Below are 20706 nucleotides of genomic sequence, written 5' to 3' on the forward strand. Positions count from 1 at the left end.
CTTAACGTTACTGAAATGTGCACTATGTAGGCCACAGGCCTCGTTTAACCTCTCAGTGTTTCGTCAATGAATCTCGAAAGCGACCTGACGCGAAATGTCACATTTACCACAGGAAAGTCGTTCATTCGAAGTCCACAAGTTGGGCCTTTTTGCTACAAGTTCTAAATTTGTACTTAGCTTAACCTGTTCCTCAATATGTAGGCTGTTAAATGTAGGCGTTTAAATAAATGCGTCATGAAACGGAGCACCTGTAGATGAACGCTAATGGCACCACACTTTCAAAGAAGTAAATATTAATCATATTTTTGAAAGGAGTAACAGACAACCCCTATGTACGCTTATAAGTCTATTTTTTACTATTAGCTAAAAATGCTGCAATAGCGTTGATATAGAAAACGCTAATCCACTTTTGAAACGTAAAGTCGCGCCAAAGACAGTGATGCGCTTCAATTAGGCTTCATCTGCAGCACCTGTGTCACTCTCGAGCCCGAAAGGAAACTTTCGACCTTCACAGTTTTTTTCTGCTTTTATTCGGAAAGCCGTGAAGTTCTGTACGCGTATTGTTTTTTATTTATTATTTCTTGAAGATGCAGAAAGCCTTGAAGAAGTACTTTGTAAACATGGACGAGTATCTCGCCAGCATCGGGCTTTACCGAAAAATGATGGCCAGAGACGCGTCCTGCCTGTTTCGAGCTGTTTCTGAGCAGGTAAATTTTGTAGATATGTATACCTCAACGTAATCTCAAAACCTACATTTATCTGTGGCGATTCAGAAGTGATGTAAGCCTGTGCTGTAGCATTGCTTGTAAAGTAGCTTGACGACATTTTTACGATTATACCTCTCCAATAAAGCGCATGCCCGGGTGTTTTGATGTATACTGCTAAACTGATGTTTTATTTTGTTACAAGCTTTATTACTCCCAGAATTACCATCAGCGAATAAGAAAAGAGTGTGTCAACTTCATTAAGGCAAATAGATGCAACTTTGAGCCTGTGAGTGAGTTCAGACTACATCAGCAGAAACCTCTGTACAAACTGTCAATAAGTTTATACGTTATAACATGTTGTGTTATGGTTTACCGTGTCTTTCAGTTTGTTCAAGGATCTTTTGAGAAGTATCTGGAGCGGTTGGAAGATCCTCAGGTTTGTATTCAGGGGCTTTTCAATCTTTTTTCTGCATAGGCTATTAGATTTATTTGTATTTTTAATAATTAAGCTATTTATTTCTTCAAGAATCAGAATAAACTTAAACCTAAAATGGTTAAGACACGTGAATGCACATGTAAAGGTGTATGTTTTTTTTTATTTTATGTAAATTTAATGCGTGGCACCTTAATATCCCAAATTCAATAGGAAACCACAGGTCAAGTGGAAATAAAAGCACTGTCTTTACTCTACAGGTATGCTTTGCTGCTCTCTCTTTAATCTTGAGCCTTTTTGTGATACGCTACTAATCTGTTCAAGTAACCATGTTAAAGGAATAGGTCTCTCAAAGAGGAAACCCATAATTTACTCATTTTCATCCGGTTTCACGTCTCTTTCTTCAGTGGAACACAAATGTTCGATTTCTGAAGGACATCTTTAATATGCTAAATGACTAAAAGGAGACTTCTGTGCTGTTTCCCAAGTCACATAATAGTTTTATGTGATAAATGGATCAAAAATGATAAACTGTTAATCTTCTCAGAAGGTTTATTATTACAGTGTCAGTTGTGCTACAATTTAATGCTTAATGAATAACGACTTCTTTTGGTTTGTTTCCCACACAAAGCTATCTTGTGGTTTTGAAAGGCTTGAAACTAAGTGTTTAAGTTTTGTGGACTGCTTTTAGGAGAGGTGTATTTATTAATTTAACTTTCATTTTATATTTAAAAGAAAAGCCTGCACATTCAAATAAACCATTTGCGTTCCGTGGTAGAAAAGCATGGCTTTAAAATAAAATGTGGTAGATCGTTCCTTTACTTTACGCAGTACATCTGAACTAAATCTAATTTGAATACATTTTAGGTTTAAAATGTAGAGTTTTGGGCCTTTTTCTTATATGAATGGTGTTCGGCGCAGGCGGTGCTTTGTCATTTACAGGTATCCAGGTAAGCCACCAACTGAGATTGCGGAGGAGGACAACTTGCCTAAGGTGAGAAATTGGTTAATCTCCATTAATTCACATTTAAAAGTTAAAATTCAAGTTCAGTCGTCTTAGTCGGTGTTACAGTTCTGACCGTGTTACTAATTGCAACTAAGGAACTAATTGCAGGTACTGCTGCTGAGAAATGACTGTAAACCAGCAGTATATACAGCTGTGGGATGACTTTTTAAGTTATGAAAGATTTGAGACCATAAATTTGAGCAGGAAGTTCTTTTGTTGGCTCCCGGAAAGCTAGACAAAAGTTACATAGTGGTCATTAAATAAGAGATGATCCAGTTGAATCTATCAGCTCTAGATATTTTACTGCACAAGCTGTTTTTCATGTGATTGGGATTTTTGAGGCTGAGATCAGTTTTTGATTGGCAGCATTCACACAGTCCAGCAGCTTGGTTTGAAATGTGAAGTTTTTTTTCTTTAAGCATTACTTTGTTGATGAAGCACAGTTTTATTTGTGCAGCACTCATTATATTTCCCAACACATTTACCATCTCAAATGCTGCCCCACAGATTTTGCTGTGTTGCTCAAACAATGGCCACTATGACATTGTTTACCCCAAGAACTATCCAGTGGATGCTGCAGTCTGTCAGGGTGAGTTAGCAGGTCGTCAAACCCATATAATGTGTATAATCATCATGTAAAACTGTACACATTTTGTATCTATCTTAACATCACAGTACTGGGATGTTGTATGTGCTGCTTTCATTTTTTTTCTTCTCCCTAGCGCTATTGTATGAACTGTTGTATACTCATGTTCTGGGAGTTGAGGAAGAAGAGCTGCAGGTGGCGCTGGAGGGTTTCAGAGGAGGAGGACGAAGATACCGAAGCAGCCATTCTATGTGCAGTGAGGACGCAGGATACGATACCCCAGAAGACCGTCTTCAGAGGTCTTCTCTTGTTTCCTGACTGTATCATAGTAGTTTTTTTTTTCTGAATGTTTATTCTGTTCTTGCTTGTTTCATCAGGGAGAAATGTTGAAGGCTCACATGCCTCGAGTAGATTGTAAGCAAGTGGTTGACCCACAGGTCCAAATTCTGTCCTTTAATCATCCTCATGATGTTCAGACTCACGTGAAACACAAAAAGCAGATGTTTAGATAAACGTCTTTTGCTGTTCTTTACTATATATTGACACTTAATAGTGCATGTCAAGCTACAAAAATGCAGAAAAACACCTACAGAAGTAGTCCATAAATCCTTTGCAACTATATTCCGAGGTGCATGATTACTTCATGTGAGGAAATAAATTTAAACTTTTTTTTTTTGTTGTTGTTTTTATTTTTTATAAGTCTTTTAAATTGATCAAAAGTTAAATACTAGAAGTACACATGTACTTTCTACACATGTACAATAAAAATGTAACTGAGCTAAATTTTAAATGATTATTTCACAACTTAATGTTTCACTGTACTGATCACATGAATGCAAACTTTTTTTTATCAATTATAAAACTTTAAATAGTATTGTACTTTTGTATACAGTAGCTTGATTTACATTTATTAATTTAGCAGATGCTTTTATCCAAAGCGACTTACAAATAAGGACAATAGAAGCAATCAAAAACAACAAAAGTCTTGACAAGTCTTAGTTAGCTTAACACAGTACATGTAGTCAAATTCTTAGAATTATTTTTTTTTTTATATTTTGATGTGCATTCTTTTCAGTTCATTTAAAGATTAATCTTGCAACTGCGTTCTGGAATAATTATAGAGGTTTGATAGTACTGTCTGAAAGACCAGGGCAAACATTTTCCCAAAGAAGGGGACTGATCTTCCTAATGTTGTATAACTCAAATCTGTAGGATGATAATTTATGGATTAGTTAAGCTTATAGAAGTTATGCATAGTTGTAATTTTTCCAAAACTTCTGGTTGCTTTATGCTAACCTTCTTTAGAATTCCATTTGTGTTTCACTAGTGAATGTGAGCTTATGTGCTTCATATGACTTTGTTCCAGAGAAGAATGGGAGTCGAGTGGTCACAGCCGTTTAGAAGACAAAACCAAAGCTGGAGCTGATGACCAGAAGGTGACTAAGACTATAATTTAAGAGATTAGGATGTTAATCTTTTCACTAGTATTTGACAGGATCTCTCTGCTCCAGGTTGCAGAAGGGTCAGGGAAACTGGCTTTGCCGTACAAGGTACTGAAGGCCTTAGAGCCAGAGCTGTATCGCAATGTGGAGTTTGACGTTTGGCAAGACAGCCGCAAAGGTTGGTTTACCTCAGTTATTTTTTAAAAGCTTAAATGTCTCTTATCCTAAATTAGGAGTATAATGCAGGCGTAATTTTGTGATGTGCTTTGTGATAATCCTGTGTTCTAGAGCTACAGAAGACTGATTACATGGTGTTTGCTGGCAGACAGTATTTTTTAGGAGATAAGTGTCAGGTGGGACAAAACCTTGCATTAGGTTTAAATGTTAACATACTGCAAATTTGGCATGCTTTTTTTGTCACACCTCTTTTGATGATAAAGACTTTAGTTATGGAGTTTTTCATAATAATGAATCCGGTTTCTGAAGCATTTCAAGTCACTGCAGCCTCTGTCATGCTCCTGGTTTTGTTTCCCAGGTCCGCTTGGATCCAAAAGGGAAGTACTACAATGCCTTCATTCAAGAAGTAGGGACTCAGACCACTGCGGTGACTGTGTTCATCGAAGAACTTGGGGAAAAGTAAGCTGTGTCTTTCTCTACTTTCTCACAGGCAGCCATCCCTGAGAATCTTTAAACATCCTCTTTGATGTTTTAGACACCTGGTTCCCTTGACCAATCTGAAGCCTGTGAATCCTGTGCCAGCCTGGAACATCACACCAAGCAGAAAAGGAAATTCCTACAACCATCCAGAGCAGTACCCTGGAGAAATAGGTTTGCCTTTTCAACTTCATTTATGTATATTAAAATGCTAAAACATTAATTTGAATATGCATACAGTGTTGGTGTTATTCTTTAAAATGACCTGCATATAATTCTATTATAGTGTTTTATTTTTAGACAACGGTCAAATATTGGCCTGTCATATACTGTCTATATAATCTGATCAGCCACAACATTAAAACCATTGACGGGTGGAGTGAAAAATATTTAATTATATAATTAGAGTGGCGCCTGTCAAGGATGGGATTTTCAGGTGGGAACTCATTTGTTGGCTCTCAAATTTTGTGTGTTGGTAAACAAAAAAATGACCAAGCAAAAAGATCTGCGGTGACTTTGGTAAGCGCCAAATAGTGACAACTAGACTGGGTAAGAGCATCTCCAAAATGCGAAGTCTTAATCATTTGATAAACTTTTTTTGTTTTTTGTTTGTTTTTAAGAAATTAAGTCTTACTCAGATTACATAATCTGAGAATGTTGTTCATTTGAAAGTAGACATTTCACTTTCCATAGATATTTTTAATGTCTGGAAGACAAAGATATACACTTGAGTTTTGTTCTCAAGTTCACACTGAGTCCGAGACTGTATGACATCTGTATGACCAAAAATGAGGGAGTATTTTAAGATCAAGTGAGCACTACCTTTCAGTTCATCTTCCACACTCCACACTGCGCATACATTTCAATAGCACACATGACTCTAGGTTAACATTAGATTGAGTGGCCATGTACTGCTACTTGCGTATTTAAAATAAGCCTTATTTGAGGTTGATAAATGATAGGTGAGCATTTGGTTGTCCTGCCCAATGTACTGTATTACCATAGAGCAGCCGTTAATCATGAACTGCTTAACTTTGCTTATGGATTTTAATTTTTTCGTACAATTAGGTGATTAATACAACTTTGTTGCTCCTTCATGGCAATTGTTTCCTAGTAGTGTTAGTCTCTTTTTAGCAGGGCAAATAACCTTGCCACACTGCAAAAATTAAGGAGTGGTTTGAAGAACATGAAAAATAGTTACTTTTTTTTCTTTATTTAATACGTGGAGGCCTAGCTCAACTTGCAGGACTTAAAGGATCTGCTATAAATGTTTTGGTAAGATACCACATGTTCAGAGGTCTTTGCTGCAAATGCATTGACTGTTTAGCAGCATTCCCTGACGAACAGAATATTAGGCATGTGGTTTTAATGTTGTTTCTGATCAGTGTGTAGGGCTGTTTGTGGTACATACCAGAGTTATCCGCAGGGCACAAGAATAGATCAGATTGCATAATTTTGGGTCATGGAAGTTTTCCTCTTTAAAGACCCAGAGCTGCGTGGACGGCGACGGTACTTCAAGAAACCTCGTGGTAAGGAGATGTTGATGGCAGTGTCTTTCAGTCGCCCTCAGCCTGGCTTACCTCCCCGTCTGCAGCCTGGGCCAGGAAACATTCATCCTGTCCGTTCTTCAGGGGTACACTGTCCCGCTCCACCTCCTGCAGGTCTGGCCTATGAACATTACCGTCCCCACCATCCACCTAGACCTCCACGTGGCTATGCCCCACCCAGGTTAGATACAGTTCTTCACGGATGCTTTTTCATTTATATATCTTCTAAACATATGTCCTGTATAAATACATTGAATTAATCTGTTTTTTTTTTTTTGTTTGTTTTTTTTTTCCTTCACTCGACTTCTGGTCAGAAGTTCAACCCGATTCCTGAACAGGCACCATCTTATTGGACCAGACCTAGCCTATTATCCCAGTCCCAGTAAGCGTTGCTACCAGAGTTTTGATAACTACTCATTCAGGTCTCGGTAAGAAAATATTTACTTTAACATCTACATTTACTGTCCATCAGAAATTGATAATTATAGAAGTTACAAACTATAATGAATGAAACAAGTCATTACTCTTTTGTTTACCTTCCATTTGAGAGTGTGTTGCACAGAAAATGGCAATGAAGACATTTTTCCAAATTTTCTTCCAGTTTTTACTTTTGTAAATCAATTGATTGGTTTATGCAATCAAAGTCTGTTTCTATGTATTAGGCTGCCCAGTAAAAAATACAATACTAATTTCTCAATAGAAAAATTTGGAAGGTTGGGCAAAACAGTGCATTTATACAAAATGACTTACCTCAACTTTTTCAGCTTTCACAATCATGTTCCTTTGTGCAAAATTGTTTTCTGTGAACCCGTTGCATCATTTTCAATATTGCAAGTTATTTCGGTTGAATCTTGTTTTGTTTGTCATTCAGTTGCTGACAAAGTGAGTTAAATTGTTTATACAGGCGGAGTCGGCGGCAGATGCACTCTCTCAATAAAGAGTGTCTGAGCTGTGTTCCTGAGCCAGGAGAGGAAACCCAAGACATAGAGGGAAGTATCACCTTCTATGAAATTGAGGAGACTGATGAGAGTGCCTTCTCGCCAATACCAGTGAGAGAGACAGTTTTACATCAGTAACAGTTGGGAGTATTAAGGACTGTTATCTCCAAGAACGATAGTGCTGCATAAGTGTAAAAGCATCTGCACCAATGCATGATACCAATTACGTTTTAGGGCACGAAATGCAGTTATGTTATGCTGCTTTAAATGCTCAAGCTCTTTAAGCTTTTTGTCCTTAGTGTCAGCCTAAAAGGCCTATTCACACCAAGATCACTGTTCTGTCTGTCTCGCTATGTGCATCTGAAGGGTCAAGCAGTCTCCAGCTCCATGGTACCAGGGGCCCCTGCTTACTGGGTCCCGAGAGTTCCCAGTCCAATTCCTCCTCCAGGCAAACAGCCCATGACATCATCAGAAGAGGACCCAGATGAGAGGAGTAATGCTGGCGACCAAGGTACAGCCTAAATGTTACATGGCTTTGTGTCAAAATTTAATTATATGAAAGCTACCCACATGGTCCGTTGTCTGTATCAGACCTGTCCACTTTAAAAAAACTCCTGTGACAGCCAGAGAGTCTGTAAAATAACTTTTATTTAGTAAACATGGACAGAAGCACAGAATCCAGTCCAAAAAAGTAACTTACTCCATAGCATGAAATTGCATAAATTATGGCTGTGCATTTTCAAATCAAATTGGAATATGGACCTGCCTGTCTGTCTGTTAAATCGCAAAAGGATTATGCTATGTAAATGTTTCATGAGAATAAATGGCACAGTTTTGACTAATACACAAAATTCACAAGGTCTAGATTGTGTGAATGATTTATGCTTTAGTTTGATTACCAGTTGTGGTAATAAATTTGTACCTAAATCCAGAAAAATAAGACTCATTTAGAAAGAAATATCGAAAATGAATAAAACTGAAAAAAAAACAACAGCCCTGATTTCAAAATTGGGTAAAAAAAATTCCCGATTTATTCTTATTAATGGAACTTTAACAGTGTCATCTTCCATTTCAGTATTCATCAAGGTCTGACATTCAGTTCATTCACCAGTTTAGACAAAGTCCATGATGAATGCTCATGCTTGCAAGTGATCATATATATCATTAGGGATTTGGTAGTAATCTGATGATTTGCACAAATCAACATTAATTCAGTGCAGCAGAGTTTTTTTGTATTTTAACACTACAGCTAAAAGGCAGCTCACCAGGCTTTGACACAGCCCATATGTAATATGATGAATGGCGGTTAATTTTAACTGTTTGTCCTGACTAGGTGATTACTCTGAGGAGTACATCTACTCTGCCGCAGGTTAGTTCATTAACCCCTACCTTATGTTAGTGAAGTTTCAACTTGTATTCTTGTCATGATATCCTGTGTGCACTGATATTAAAACTGTTATTTCTGTATTGCAGAGGCAGGATATCAGAGTCCATCGGTGTATGCTGCAGCAGCAGAGTCTACCACCAATCTGGTACTGTCTTCCAAACTTCTTAATTTGTCAAAAAGTCCACCAAAATGCTAAGTGTAGCTGACAAGAGTTCCAGTGGGAGAACCTAAAGTAGATGTGCTCTGACAACTCTGCACAAGCTCTCCTAAACCAACTATTTTTCCTTTTTATTTGAGAATACAGAATGTGACTACACTCATGAGAGAAGTGATTGTGGAATTGTTTAAATAGTAGTTTTATAATAAATATAGATTGCTAATCCGATTTAATTGACATGTTTTGCAGACCATTCAGGAAGGAGGGTCTCGTGCCGGGTCACCACCAGAGGGTGTCGCTACCTACAGTTACTCACAACAGGCATGATTTTTTTACAGTATTCACAAATTTGTTAGACGGTTTTGCCCTGCCTTGGAGGGAATGTGTGTAACTCCATCTTTTCAGGTGGTTGTGAAGTCGTCCGTCCTCTCTTCATCTCAACCAATCAACTCTGCCCCGGCTGCGATCTTCACATCAAACTCTTCCTCCTCATCCACTGGGAGCTCCCAGACACCCCCGAACCCACTGCAGCCCAACAACATCTTAACGCCTGGACAGCCACCACCGCAGGGTGTTCTGGGCAGGCCTGGTATACACTTGGCTTTTTTTAATTAATGTAATGATTGGTATTTGATGACTGTGCATGACTATGTTAGCAAAGAAGATAACACAAGACACTGCCTCATGTAGTTTCATCCATGCAATTTTTCCTAAGCAGTTCCTTGGTTTGTCAATGAGCTAGGAGAACCAGTTGCCATGGCGCCTCCTCCACCCTACTCTTATGACCCCAATGGCAGTGACCTTCCAAGAGGTCAGTGGGAGCAACCTCATTATGTGCATAATACTTCATGTTTAATTTTAAATTTTTTTTTCTCCCCCCATATAGATTGCAAAGTGCTCCAGTACTACTATAATTTGGGGGTTCAGGTAAGTGGGTGTTTTTGCTTTTGAGCTCCACATTGAGTTTTATTGCATATGTAATATACATACAAAATATGTGAAGGGGTGTTATACATGTACATTTCCAAATATTGATATACAAAATAAATATACACAATTACTTGACTGCACTACTATAAGTGATGTTTAAGCAAAAGCAGCATGTAAAGTCGTGAAGAATTAAAATATGAATACTGCAAAAAAACTATTAAATCCAGTGACTGATGCAAATCCTCACCTTTTTGAGATCAAAATAGGTTACTTATGAGATTTGTGTTGATCCAGGGAGAAATTGTTTTTGGTGGTGGTGGTTACAGTACCATTTAGTACCAAAATACAAAATATATTTTTAAATGTTTGTAACAAGGCTTTGTTTCCATAGTAGGAAAAAGAAATGGTATTGAAGTCAGTGGTGACTCAAAACAGCCTTGTTACAAACTTTCTTCAAAATAACCTCCTTTGTGTTTGGCAAACAAAGAAATTCATACAGGTTTGGAAGTACTTGAGGTACTGGAGTACTTTTTGATTTAAAAAAATAAAAAAATTTGGAGATACTGAAAAATGGTTATTTGGTTATTTTCTACCAGGAATTATACTGCTACTCCAATTACATGAAAGGTCACAGTGCTGTACTATAGCCAAACATTCATGTCTGCTGAGCACAGGATGCAATGATTTAAATTAAATGATGTAAATAAAACTGTTAAAGCAATGTAAAATTGACACCTTTTGTTTCAAATGGAATTAAATCATTCTGATTAAATCCAAAATAACTTTTTACATGTACTCAATGTATTCATGTTGATGTACACATTTACAATATACAGAGTTTCCCACTATTTGTACATGCCGCTCTTTCATTACAAAAAGCAGACTTCATGTGCTCATTGTCTCCTAATTAGGACCCAAAATAGATAAATATGAAGCTTTTGGCTGTGCTGCTATTGTTTATCAAGCAGTAAAATCACCCATTCCTGTGGCCAAAACAAGTCCTCTGTTGATGAGAGTATAAAGTGAGGACTTGTGGGACATTGTTGTGCTCCACTTCTCAGACGATGAGTGGAAGGAGAATTTTATAATAGTCGTTTAAAGTATAATACTTATTCTACAAAAACAATAGCTTGTTCCAAACATCTTTATGCCATTTCTATATATTTGCTCATGCACAGTACTTAGTTACTGTAGTTTCGGTTATCAGTGCAAACAGTACAAAAAGTTCTACATCACACTTTCCGATCAGATTTAACTTCAACTGGATCGTTCTTTCTCTTACAATGGCGTAAACAAAATTATAATAGTAACGTGGAAAAAAACACAACTTTCTATCAGGCACGGTGTTGTGAAGCTGACTGGCTTGACTCACCAATACGTAAACGGAACCGAACCACTTTGTTACAGTGTTTGTACATGAGCCCTTACATATTATAGGTAAAATATTACTAAAGAAACAATAGTCAGCAGAAACCTAATAATGTGGCTCACTGTCCTCAGTACTGATGTTTTTGTTCATTCCAGTGGTATCAGCAGAGTTACTGGCACTCTGTGGTGCACATGCAGCAGGTTTATCCGCAGCAGGTCGCAGAGCCTCAGTTCCAGCCGTACCCGAGCGGCGTTCCCACTGCTGACCACACGGTCCCCCAGGCCTACCACGATCCTGTCCGCATGTGCCCACATCCACAAGGAGACGTGGCCAGCAACGGTAAGCCATCATTACAGCAAACCTGAAAAATCAAAGCTTCCACGTTCATCTTGAGCTTCACGAAGATCTACTCTTTTCTGTACTGTACACTCTAGGGCTACTTAGTCGACCTGGATTTTATTCGTTTCTTAGAGTAAGAGCTTGTCCTTGAGGTAATTGCAAAGTATATAGCTGGAAATTCTAACGTTCACCTAACTTTCAACTTCAAATATCCCTTATTTGAAATTGATACATGCAAGTAGAAGCAACATGGCTGGTCACTTTAACATTAGGATAAATGTGCTCTATTGGGTGCATTTTCAAGTGCATTATTTTTTTCAGAAGTGATCAGATACTGAAAATATCTGCTGATACTGATCGGATACCAGCATAGTGGTGTTTTTTTTTTTTTTTTTTTTTTTTTTTTTGATCAATGTAGATCCTGATCATCACACTTTTGAGCGTTAATATAGGCAACTTTATTTTAAAAATAACAACTGAAAAAATAATCACCATCTGACAAATGCTATTATAAACTAGGTTAATGGATAATTCAGCAGCAAAAGATACATGGGTGCATAACTTTATAAAAGGTAGTTTTGTGAAACATTACACTTGTTCCCTACTAAATAGACACATTGCAATGTTATACATTGCACTTTGTATAGCTGTATAATATTTACTAATTTTCATTAATGCATTTCTCCACATGTACTATCAAAGATGTTTCTTTTTAAATGTATTAAACCGTAATGAAGGCAGCGACATTATAAGACAGAACAAGTATTATAATACGAAAGGGTTTGGTTACTAAACAGTGTCACAAAGCACTTGTGCATATCCCGTGTTCAGAATGATGCATATGAAGCAACAATGAGTCACAGGGCTCCGCATAAAGACAGAAGCAGAAAAGGAAGAGAGATTGGTGCATGGTGTATTATGTCTGTGTGATAGTTAAAGCCTTTTTCTAAGTTTTAAAATGGAAGTGCACAGTAACCGCTTTTAGTTTTATCATTTAGACTGTAGTAACCGAACACAACATGCAGTTTGATTTTTAACTGGAGGATAACAAACAGCCACAGTGGAGAGAAGACGCAAAAATTGACTTAAATTTTCATCTGCAACTATGGAACTTCTTCAGAACATTTTAAATGCAAAGCGCTTTATAATGTTCTTGTGCCTTTTGTGGGCCTTAACAATAACACCGAATGAAAGAGGCACACAATATCAGATTTATATTGGTCTCATCTGACCGGTACAGATAAAAATGCCTCTATCAGAGCTGATAATTAAGGCTGAGTATCGGATCGATGCATCCCTATATGTGTGAAAGATATTGGCACAGAAAATTGATTTGCTTTAGAAAGCGGTCTAATAATGCTTTTCATGCATTTTAATTTGTGGAATGCGCCACTTCTAATATTTTGCTGGTTAATCGATATGGACAGCATGCAATCCACAGTAGCTTATAATGGAGTACTTGAAATTAATCGAGGAATGGTGAAATGCCTTCTAAATAGAAATGCTCTTTATTATGTGAGCAATGTGTTAAACATGCAAATAGTCGACTAATGGCTCAAATGAATGACTGCTAGTTGACAGTCTACTTTAGACATTTTAAGTAACATTGCAACTACATGTCAACTGGAAGTCATTATAGTATTAGTAGATTGTCTGCTTAATATCTTATAACACTTTATTTGGATGGCTCCACAACATCAGAAGCTTTTCAAGTATGTCAACTTATTCTACTAACCCTAAACCTACCTTAACCGTCTACTCTGACAGTTAGTAGAGATGTACTTGCAAATTATTGACAATTAGTTGACATGTAGTTACAAAGTTAATAGAATGTATAAAGTGGACTATCAAAAATAAGTGTAACCAAAAGTTTAGTCAGGGCAGCCCTAGTACACTCTCACCCATGCCCTCCTCTCCTCAGGCACCCCTCTGGCCATGGAAAGCCCTCCTGCGGTGGTCCCCGGCACGGTGTTCTACCCCCTGGTGCAGGAGCAGTGCGGTCAGCAGCCCCTTCACCCCCCCTATGATCCCTACATGCCTGTGCTCTCCACAACATACCACTACCTCACGCCCTGGACCCCCGGTGCCAGCCCACACCCCCGCATCCACCACACCACATACTGCCCCTCGTCCTCTCACCCCCCCGTCAACTACATCACCACCACCCCCACCCACCCCACCCATCTGCCACACTCACAGTTTGTCTAAGTCTCGTTTACCAACAGAAATGTTCCTGTTTATTTGTTAGTTCTGTATTGTTTTCAGACAAATGGTTATTGAGGGGTCCTGCAGTGTAACGTTAGCACTTAAACAGAAAGGCAGGACAGAGTAAGTGTGCATTTACCACCCCGCACACTTGCTCCCCAATCAACATCACTAATTTAATAAGCATGAATTGGATTTTTCCCTAATTATTTGAGGATTTTTAAAAGGTGACATGATTCTAAATGTAATTAGAGTTCCCTTCTCATTTGCTTTTACAAATGTTTGCGCACTTCCAGAATGTAGTCGTTTAGCAACACACCAGGAGTTCAAGCCTTAGGAAACCATTGTCTGTTGTTTTTCTATGTCAAAAAAAAAATCACTTATTATAGCTGCACAAATAAAAAAAAGAAAAAGAACCCAATCAAGTTGTTTCCAAATCCATTTTAAGGTTACAAGCTGAGACTTGTATGACAGAAATTAACTTTCTATTTAAAGCATCCTAAAATGCATCATCATTACTCATGGTCTTACAGCATCTTATATAATTTGCTACAAATTTTGCTTTGGTCATGGGATTAAATTTTAATCATACATTGCGAAAAAAAATGTATTTTAAATAATAATTAGATATTTTTGCTAAAAGAAATGCAGCCTTGGTGATTGTAGGAGACTTTTCAAAAGCAAAACTCTCACTGTCTCCAGCCTACTGAATGGTTGAATGTATCCAGATCTTTAAAGCCACATTAAGCCATTCATTTTTACTATTGTTTGACACTTTACGATTTAACACTATGTAAGACGGGCTGGTTACAATTTATTTTCTAGATAATTATGCAGTTGTTTGGCAACTTGGTCACATTTTCAGTCTGATCTTTGAAGCTGCCCATTTTTACTTAATATCCTGTTTTATTTGGAAATGGGTCATTTAACACGTGGAATGTGTATCTATTGGGAGTTGATTTGATTGTGATAATTGGGGATTTTATTTCAGAAGACTGGACAGATTAGTTTAACCCTTCTCTCTGCTTGATTCTTTTATTTAACCAGTTAAGAGCTGAGCTAAGCTGTCTAATGGGAAAGACAAAAGGAAAAAAATGTTTGTGGAAAGACTTTTTAACTGGTTTCATCCACAGTATTTATTTAAACTTTTTACTGTTCTGCCTTTTGAGGGCATTTCCAATTCTCCAATTTTGTTTCTATAATAATAGCCTTAAATGCCTTTTTAATGTTAACCAAAACCTTGCGTGGGCCTTTGTGACATCACCCGAAAAGTAAAGTCTTTGACAGGCAGAGCAAGTTATAATGCAATCTTTCTTTTAAATGTAATATTTTTTTTCCCAATAACATGCACAAAAACACTAGAAAAATGTAGGCCGGGGCTATATCAGCAAAAAGTGCAGTTTCAGTCATTGGCGACGTTAACCCAGATGAGATTTATTTTGTTCATGAGACCTCAAAACAAAAGTGAATTAGAAAACCACTAAAGCCTCTATTTGAAATCAAGGTATAAAAAAATCTTCACCCATAAATCCTACATGAAGTGTAACAAAAAACATACCTTTATGTCAAAAAAGAATAGAAAAATAATTTGTTAGAAAATAAATTTTACAAAAGACATTTAGAATTTACTGTGGAGAACTTACAGCTTAAATTAACCGTAATGAGGCAACACAAATGAGTGGTTATTAATGCAGCAAATGAGTCTGATATATTATTCGTGACTGGTTCAGTGTCTACAGACCAGCCATGAGGAAAAACTAACTCTACTAAGCTCCCGGTATTGAGCAAACTCTAAATATTAGATCATGCGTTGTGTTTTTAGGAGACGGTTCACTATTTGACACCATTGCTATAAAACATCAGTGAAAAACAAATGAAAAGATATTACCAGTCACATAGATGCATATTTTTAAGCTTCATTTGAAACCATTTGGTGCCCTTTTATAAACATTGTGTAGACACAACTGTATTACAAAGATGCATATATCTTTAGGTCCACATTCTGTTATCTGTATCTTCTGATATAATAATGTCAATTAAAGATCTGTAAGTACTTTACATAATATCAGACATTTTTCATACATTGGTTCCACTTTCTGAGCTCTAAAAAGGGCTTTCTATAGTACACGCGTTCAAGCCTGCAGTTTAAGCTTTTCAAAAATATTGCACTAGCGTTGACGATGAAAGACGTTACAGCACCAGACCTTAGCATGCGGTGCAGATGGTAATTTAAAAGTAAATGCATCTGGTTTTAAAAAATTAACTTATACCCTTGCAAAATAAACAGAGGTTTTTACATTTGGATTAAGTTGTGCAAGAGGGTTGCTACATTTCTTAAGGGTACGTCTGAACACCTTCCCATTTATCAAATACTTAATACATATTGCAAGTACACACACTTAAGGGTGCAACCGAGCAACTCGCATAAAATATTTTAAAGAGCTCAGAAGTGTTTAGCTTTTTTTGGAATTTTTGCTAGTTATAATACTGACATTTTGCTAAAAATAAAAATCATGTATTAATTGCTATTGCCACAAGGGGTCAAATTCCAAAAGTCATATTTAAAATGTTCTGTGCAATGAAAATGCAGCTTAAGATGTTCATAAGCTGATTTCCTGAAACATGTAATGCTATTCCTGCACCTCTTCCAATAGTGTGTGACAGGTAATGTTAAATCAGCATCGCGACCAAATTCTCTCGATGGCCTACTACTTCTAATACTTTGAAGTGTGCAGAGATGGATATTTTACTAACCCGTAAGACCAGGTGAGAGGATTTGTCAATTATGGGGAAGTGATACGACTGATGTTGTAGGTCACATGTTAATACCTACTTGATAAATGGAGTAGTCAAAAGACGCTAAAAAAAAAAAAAACCCTCTCATTTTGGATTTTAAAACATTTTAAGAAAAGGGGATGTCAATCCAAATGACGGATATGAATCAAACCAATTTCTATTTGTAATGGTAGTATTTTATTTTCCTTATCTACCTTTATTGGGCATGGGCAGTCAATTAGGCAGTTGCGGCCTCAATTTTGTCAGTTGTGAGACCCTTGAGCAAGTCCTTTCCAAACCAAACCAAAGATTCATTTGTCTGCATGAGACTGTTACTAACGTCGGTGATACCTTGCAAATCTTCAATGAGCCTGAAGTTAGGAACTTCTATATAGCATGAATGTGTGTAGTATGAGTGCAATCCAGACTTGGTATACTTATGCAACCTACCAACGTCAGTTCACTGCTATTTCCTATTCACAAATCCTCCCCCGAGGACTCATATAGGTAAAGTTATAGTAAAGTGTCAACTGGATGTATAACTACTGTGAAGTCTTTTCACATGCCTTTTTTTTTTTTCTTTTTTCTTTATACTATAGAGTAGGAAAGTATGAATTCAGGTGCAGCCCACAGTTTCACTTTACTTTGTAGTGTCCAACCAATGGCAGAATGAGTGTAAAATATATATTTTTCCCCACACACAAATTACATGGGCTTCTTCACTTTTGAATATAAATTCCCAGTGGTCTCACTCAAGAAACACGAGTGGAACAAATTTCCCTAATTGTTAGGGTAGGAGATGCGTGAATGGTCGCACTGACACCTGCATTGATGTTACGAATGTTTTCACACAATTCGTTTTGCTCGTGTTATGTGAATAAGGCCTGATGTGTGCAAAGCATAAATATGCTAAAGTATGAGTGTCACAGGCCCTTGACTGTTGCTGAAGCTTCGAACCAGTCACCTTCAGCCAGAGATCTCCAACCCCCGCTGCTGGGGAACTACCATCCTTCATACATCAGTTCTAACGCTCCTCCCTATAACCATCAAGTAACCCTGAAGGCCTTGATTAGCTGGTTCAGGTGTGTTTGATTGGGGTTGGAGCCGAACATTAGCTCTCCAGGAGCAGGGTTTTGATAGTTTGGGTAGCTGTGAAACATGGTAACGAGCTGACTTCGCCTCTACAGCTGTGTTGTAACTGACTCCTCTTGTTCCCAGCTGGAGGAGCCCAAACTGTCACAGGGTCCCATCCAGCCATGGCACAAATCATCACTGGAGGCCAATAGCTGAGCACTGGAAGTGGTCAGGCTGGAAGCACAGTGCAGAGGGGGCAGCGAGTGGCTGGGCGGCCGGAGGATGAGACTGTCCCTGCCGTTTGCCCGTTGAGATGTGGCCTGCGTTGGGTCCTGTTCAGTTCCCAGCGTGTGCAGGTGCATCTCGCTCCGAGTTACCTTTGACAGAACCTGGGGACCTTGCCAAGATGTTTGCGGTAATTGGTCTGAGATGCTGTATGCAGGTTGCTGATCTCCCGGGGTCTCTGCATGTTGGTCTGGGATATGTCCATTCATTCGTGACATTAGCATTCCCAAACGATGCAAAGAGTTTTTCTTGGAGCGCGAAAAGCGCTGCAGGCGGCTGCTGGTCCGCACAAATGCAGACGAGTGGGGTATGTTGTTTCTCAAGCCATTGCTTTCCGGGTGTTCCCTGGCTGGTCCCGACATGGACTTGAAGAGAGCCGATACGCTGAACTGGGACTCTCTGTTTCTCCTGTAACACTGGGAGAAGGATGTAGATGCTTTGGATCTGGACGACTCTCCTCCATCCCCACATCTGAGTTCTCCAAGCCCATCACTCTCTGAGTCCTCTTCTTCCTCGGGCTCAGCTACTTCGTCCTGCTGAGTGGCCTCGCTACTAGAAGAATATGTGCGTCGTGGTGGTTTACGGTTGCCCAGAAGGTCAAGAACCTCGTAGCGGAAGCTGGAGATGTCCTGCTTAAGTTCCTGAATGCAGAGAAACCAAATAAACCAAGTAAACTGCATCACCTTATTACAGGAAATATTCTGACATTTATCTTCATGATTTTTGGTTATTTTCCTTGTGGACTTCAGGGATGAGTCATATCTGGAGTTTATGTCATAATCAATCTCTCCCTAAATGTCTGAGGTTTAATATAAGGAGATGGCGTCATAATATTATGGCACAATATTACAACACAATATAACTCATATTGTACTTAGTTCATCATATGAGCCATTTGAACCCAAGTTTATCACACATCAACCAAACTTTACTTATAAAAGTTGCTGTATTGCAGTTTAAACTGTGTACATTTTGGCTAATTAATTCGTTATTAATAATGAACAATAACAATATTTACTAAACACTATAGCAGCTAGGCAGTAAATAATTATGAATTAAATCCTTTTTAGCTGTAATTCAAAGTAAATTTATTCTATAAATATTTAAATGGTTCACAGTGTGCATCTACTTAATATTAAAGATTTTATTAGTATTCATTTCTCAAGTGTTTTCTACCATATATAAGAGTCAGACTTGCATGACTACATTTGGATAAAAATGTACACTTTACGAATACAAATGAGATCATCATGGCCTCTATAAGTGCTTATATAGAGAATAAGATAACCAAAAAAAAATCCTTATACCTTGAAGTTCTCCTCTGTCAGCCCTTCATCTGTTTTGGCACTGCGGATCATGGCTGCAACATATCGCTTTACCAAGTTTCTGATCACCTCCTAAAAAAACGGCAACAAACAGGATGATTTTCAATACATTTTTCTTTGACATATTACATTTTGATCTACAAATAACCTTGTTTTCACTTGTCTTCACATGAATCACAAGAACTTTCCACCTCCCCAAAGGGGGTGATGGTTTATTCTCAGATGGGGTAAGATAGGGTGATATGCTCTGAATGTGATTGGCATGCGCATATTTAGCGAATCCAGTTTAATAAGCGGCGAAAATCAGTTTTGGGCATATTCATGACATATGTATTAGCTGGAGGTGAAAATCTGGATGTGCATTCATTAGCATTTATTTGCATATCCAATAAAGAATGAGCCAGCGGTAGCTCTGCAAACACACTTGCGCACAACAACTAAACAAGAGCTAGTGCAATATCCGCTACTGCAGCTCTTGTTAGGAAGAAACATTTGTCTGTAGCAATTGTATACAACCTCGCTCTCACGAGAGACCTTGCTTAATAGAATATTTCAAAACGTCATATGACTCAGTGTTCTGCTATATCTTGTAAATTCAAACAGGCGATTTTAAATTTAATGGGGGTTTGCGCCATAGATATTCACTGAACAAAATTATAAATAATTTTTGGTTTTGCACCAATTTTTTATGAGCTGAACTCAAAGACCTAAGACTTTTTTCTGTGTACACAAAAGGCCTCTTTCTCTCAAATATTGTTAACAAATCTGTCTAAATCTGTGTTAGTGAGCCAAGACAATCCATCAATCTCACAGGTATGGCGTATCAAGATGCTGATTGGACAACATGATTATTGCACAGATGTGCCTTAGGCTGGCCGCAATAAAAAGATTTGTGAACAATATTTGGGAGAAATAGGCCTTTTGTGTACAGCTCATGAAAAATGGGGTTCAATGTATTTACATAGTTGCCTCATTAGCCACTATACGCAAGTCGTCCGCCATACTGTAGCTGTCTTGACGCCACTATAATAATCACTGAATAATCAAAAGACGCCAAAAACCTGAAGGCTCTGTGCAAACTTACAGTATGGTAAATGACTTCAAGTGGGCCGCTGTAAAATGGTGGATGAGGCGTCTATACATGTTTTATGGTTTATGTATCACTGTTTTCAACTAAAAATGGACTTCTACAACTTTGTATATTAAGTATTCAAGCATTCATACCCTTAACTAAATATTTAGCTGAAGCATCTTTACTGTCTTGATGCGACAAAAAAATAATAATTTCTGAAAATATTCCATAATGTATAGTGTTTCGAGACATTTTTTTTACCATGAATTACCATCCTATAATACATAACTATGTAGAATTCCACCAAAGTATAGCAGCATACAAATAGGCGAAGTGTGATTGCTGCTTTAAGTTCCTTCCTGTGTTCACATACATTACATTGTTTGGTGGCAGCGGTGTTATTTCATTGTGGATGTTCATTACAGTTTTGCAAACTGCAGCAGAGGTTGTTGGCGTATATGTATTAATGCATAAG

The 20706-nt window shown here is 37.8% G+C and overlaps 2 protein-coding genes across 9 annotated transcripts in view; one reads left to right on the top strand and one right to left on the bottom strand.

The window, feature by feature from the left end:
- Window positions 1-234: 234 nt before the first annotated feature.
- On the top strand, window positions 235-14121 carry alg13 (ALG13 UDP-N-acetylglucosaminyltransferase subunit). Of its 7 annotated transcripts, none has more exons than XM_043222005.1 (25): window positions 235-286; window positions 588-707; window positions 910-993; window positions 1093-1143; window positions 1354-1400; window positions 2062-2134; window positions 2654-2735; window positions 2869-3031; window positions 4099-4168; window positions 4244-4352; window positions 4463-4527; window positions 4710-4810; window positions 4887-5002; window positions 6313-6556; window positions 6690-6803; window positions 7280-7424; window positions 7680-7824; window positions 8647-8682; window positions 8787-8845; window positions 9107-9178; window positions 9263-9446; window positions 9573-9668; window positions 9744-9784; window positions 11312-11495; window positions 13417-14121. In XM_043222005.1, exons 2-25 carry the CDS (start codon window positions 588-590, stop codon window positions 13701-13703), a joined length of 2688 nt encoding a protein of 895 aa, XP_043077940.1. In that variant the 5' UTR covers window positions 235-286; the 3' UTR covers window positions 13704-14121. The 7 variants fall into 7 exon arrangements, with proteins under 7 accessions (XP_043077940.1, XP_043077939.1, XP_043077941.1 ...); XM_043222009.1 differs by lacking the exon at window positions 235-286 and having other exon boundaries at window positions 432-707; window positions 6313-6357; window positions 6460-6556; XM_043222010.1 differs by lacking the exon at window positions 235-286 and having other exon boundaries at window positions 432-707; window positions 6313-6357; window positions 6460-6556; window positions 6693-6803.
- A 993-nt stretch (window positions 14122-15114) lies between these two features.
- LOC122326828 (short transient receptor potential channel 5-like) overlaps window positions 15115-20706 on the bottom strand; it is a 30894-nt gene continuing 25302 nt past the window's right edge. For both annotated transcript variants that reach the window (XM_043222001.1, XM_043222002.1), the window contains exons 10-11: window positions 19142-19231; window positions 15115-18475 (exon numbers count right to left, since the gene is read on the bottom strand). In XM_043222001.1, coding sequence (XP_043077936.1) covers window positions 17657-18475; window positions 19142-19231 — 909 coding nt within the window. In that variant the 3' untranslated portion in view covers window positions 15115-17656. The remainder of the gene's footprint in view (window positions 18476-19141; window positions 19232-20706) is intronic.

The sequence above is a fragment of the Puntigrus tetrazona genome, chromosome 21 (assembly GCF_018831695.1).
Source record: "Puntigrus tetrazona isolate hp1 chromosome 21, ASM1883169v1, whole genome shotgun sequence".
Classification (NCBI taxonomy): Eukaryota; Metazoa; Chordata; class Actinopteri; order Cypriniformes; family Cyprinidae; genus Puntigrus; species Puntigrus tetrazona.

Bases quoted from the DNA above. Each gene is read 5' to 3' on its own strand.
- alg13 (XM_043222005.1), top strand. From the start codon at position 588: ATGCAGAAAGCCTTGAAGAAGTACTTTGTAAACATGGACGAGTATCTC. The intron at 1,144-1,353 runs GTTTGTATTCAG...CAAATTCAATAG, and splicing joins AGCGGTTGGAAGATCCTCAG to GAAACCACAGGTCAAGTGGA. The intron at 6,557-6,689 runs GTTAGATACAGT...ACTTCTGGTCAG, and splicing joins CGTGGCTATGCCCCACCCAG to AAGTTCAACCCGATTCCTGA.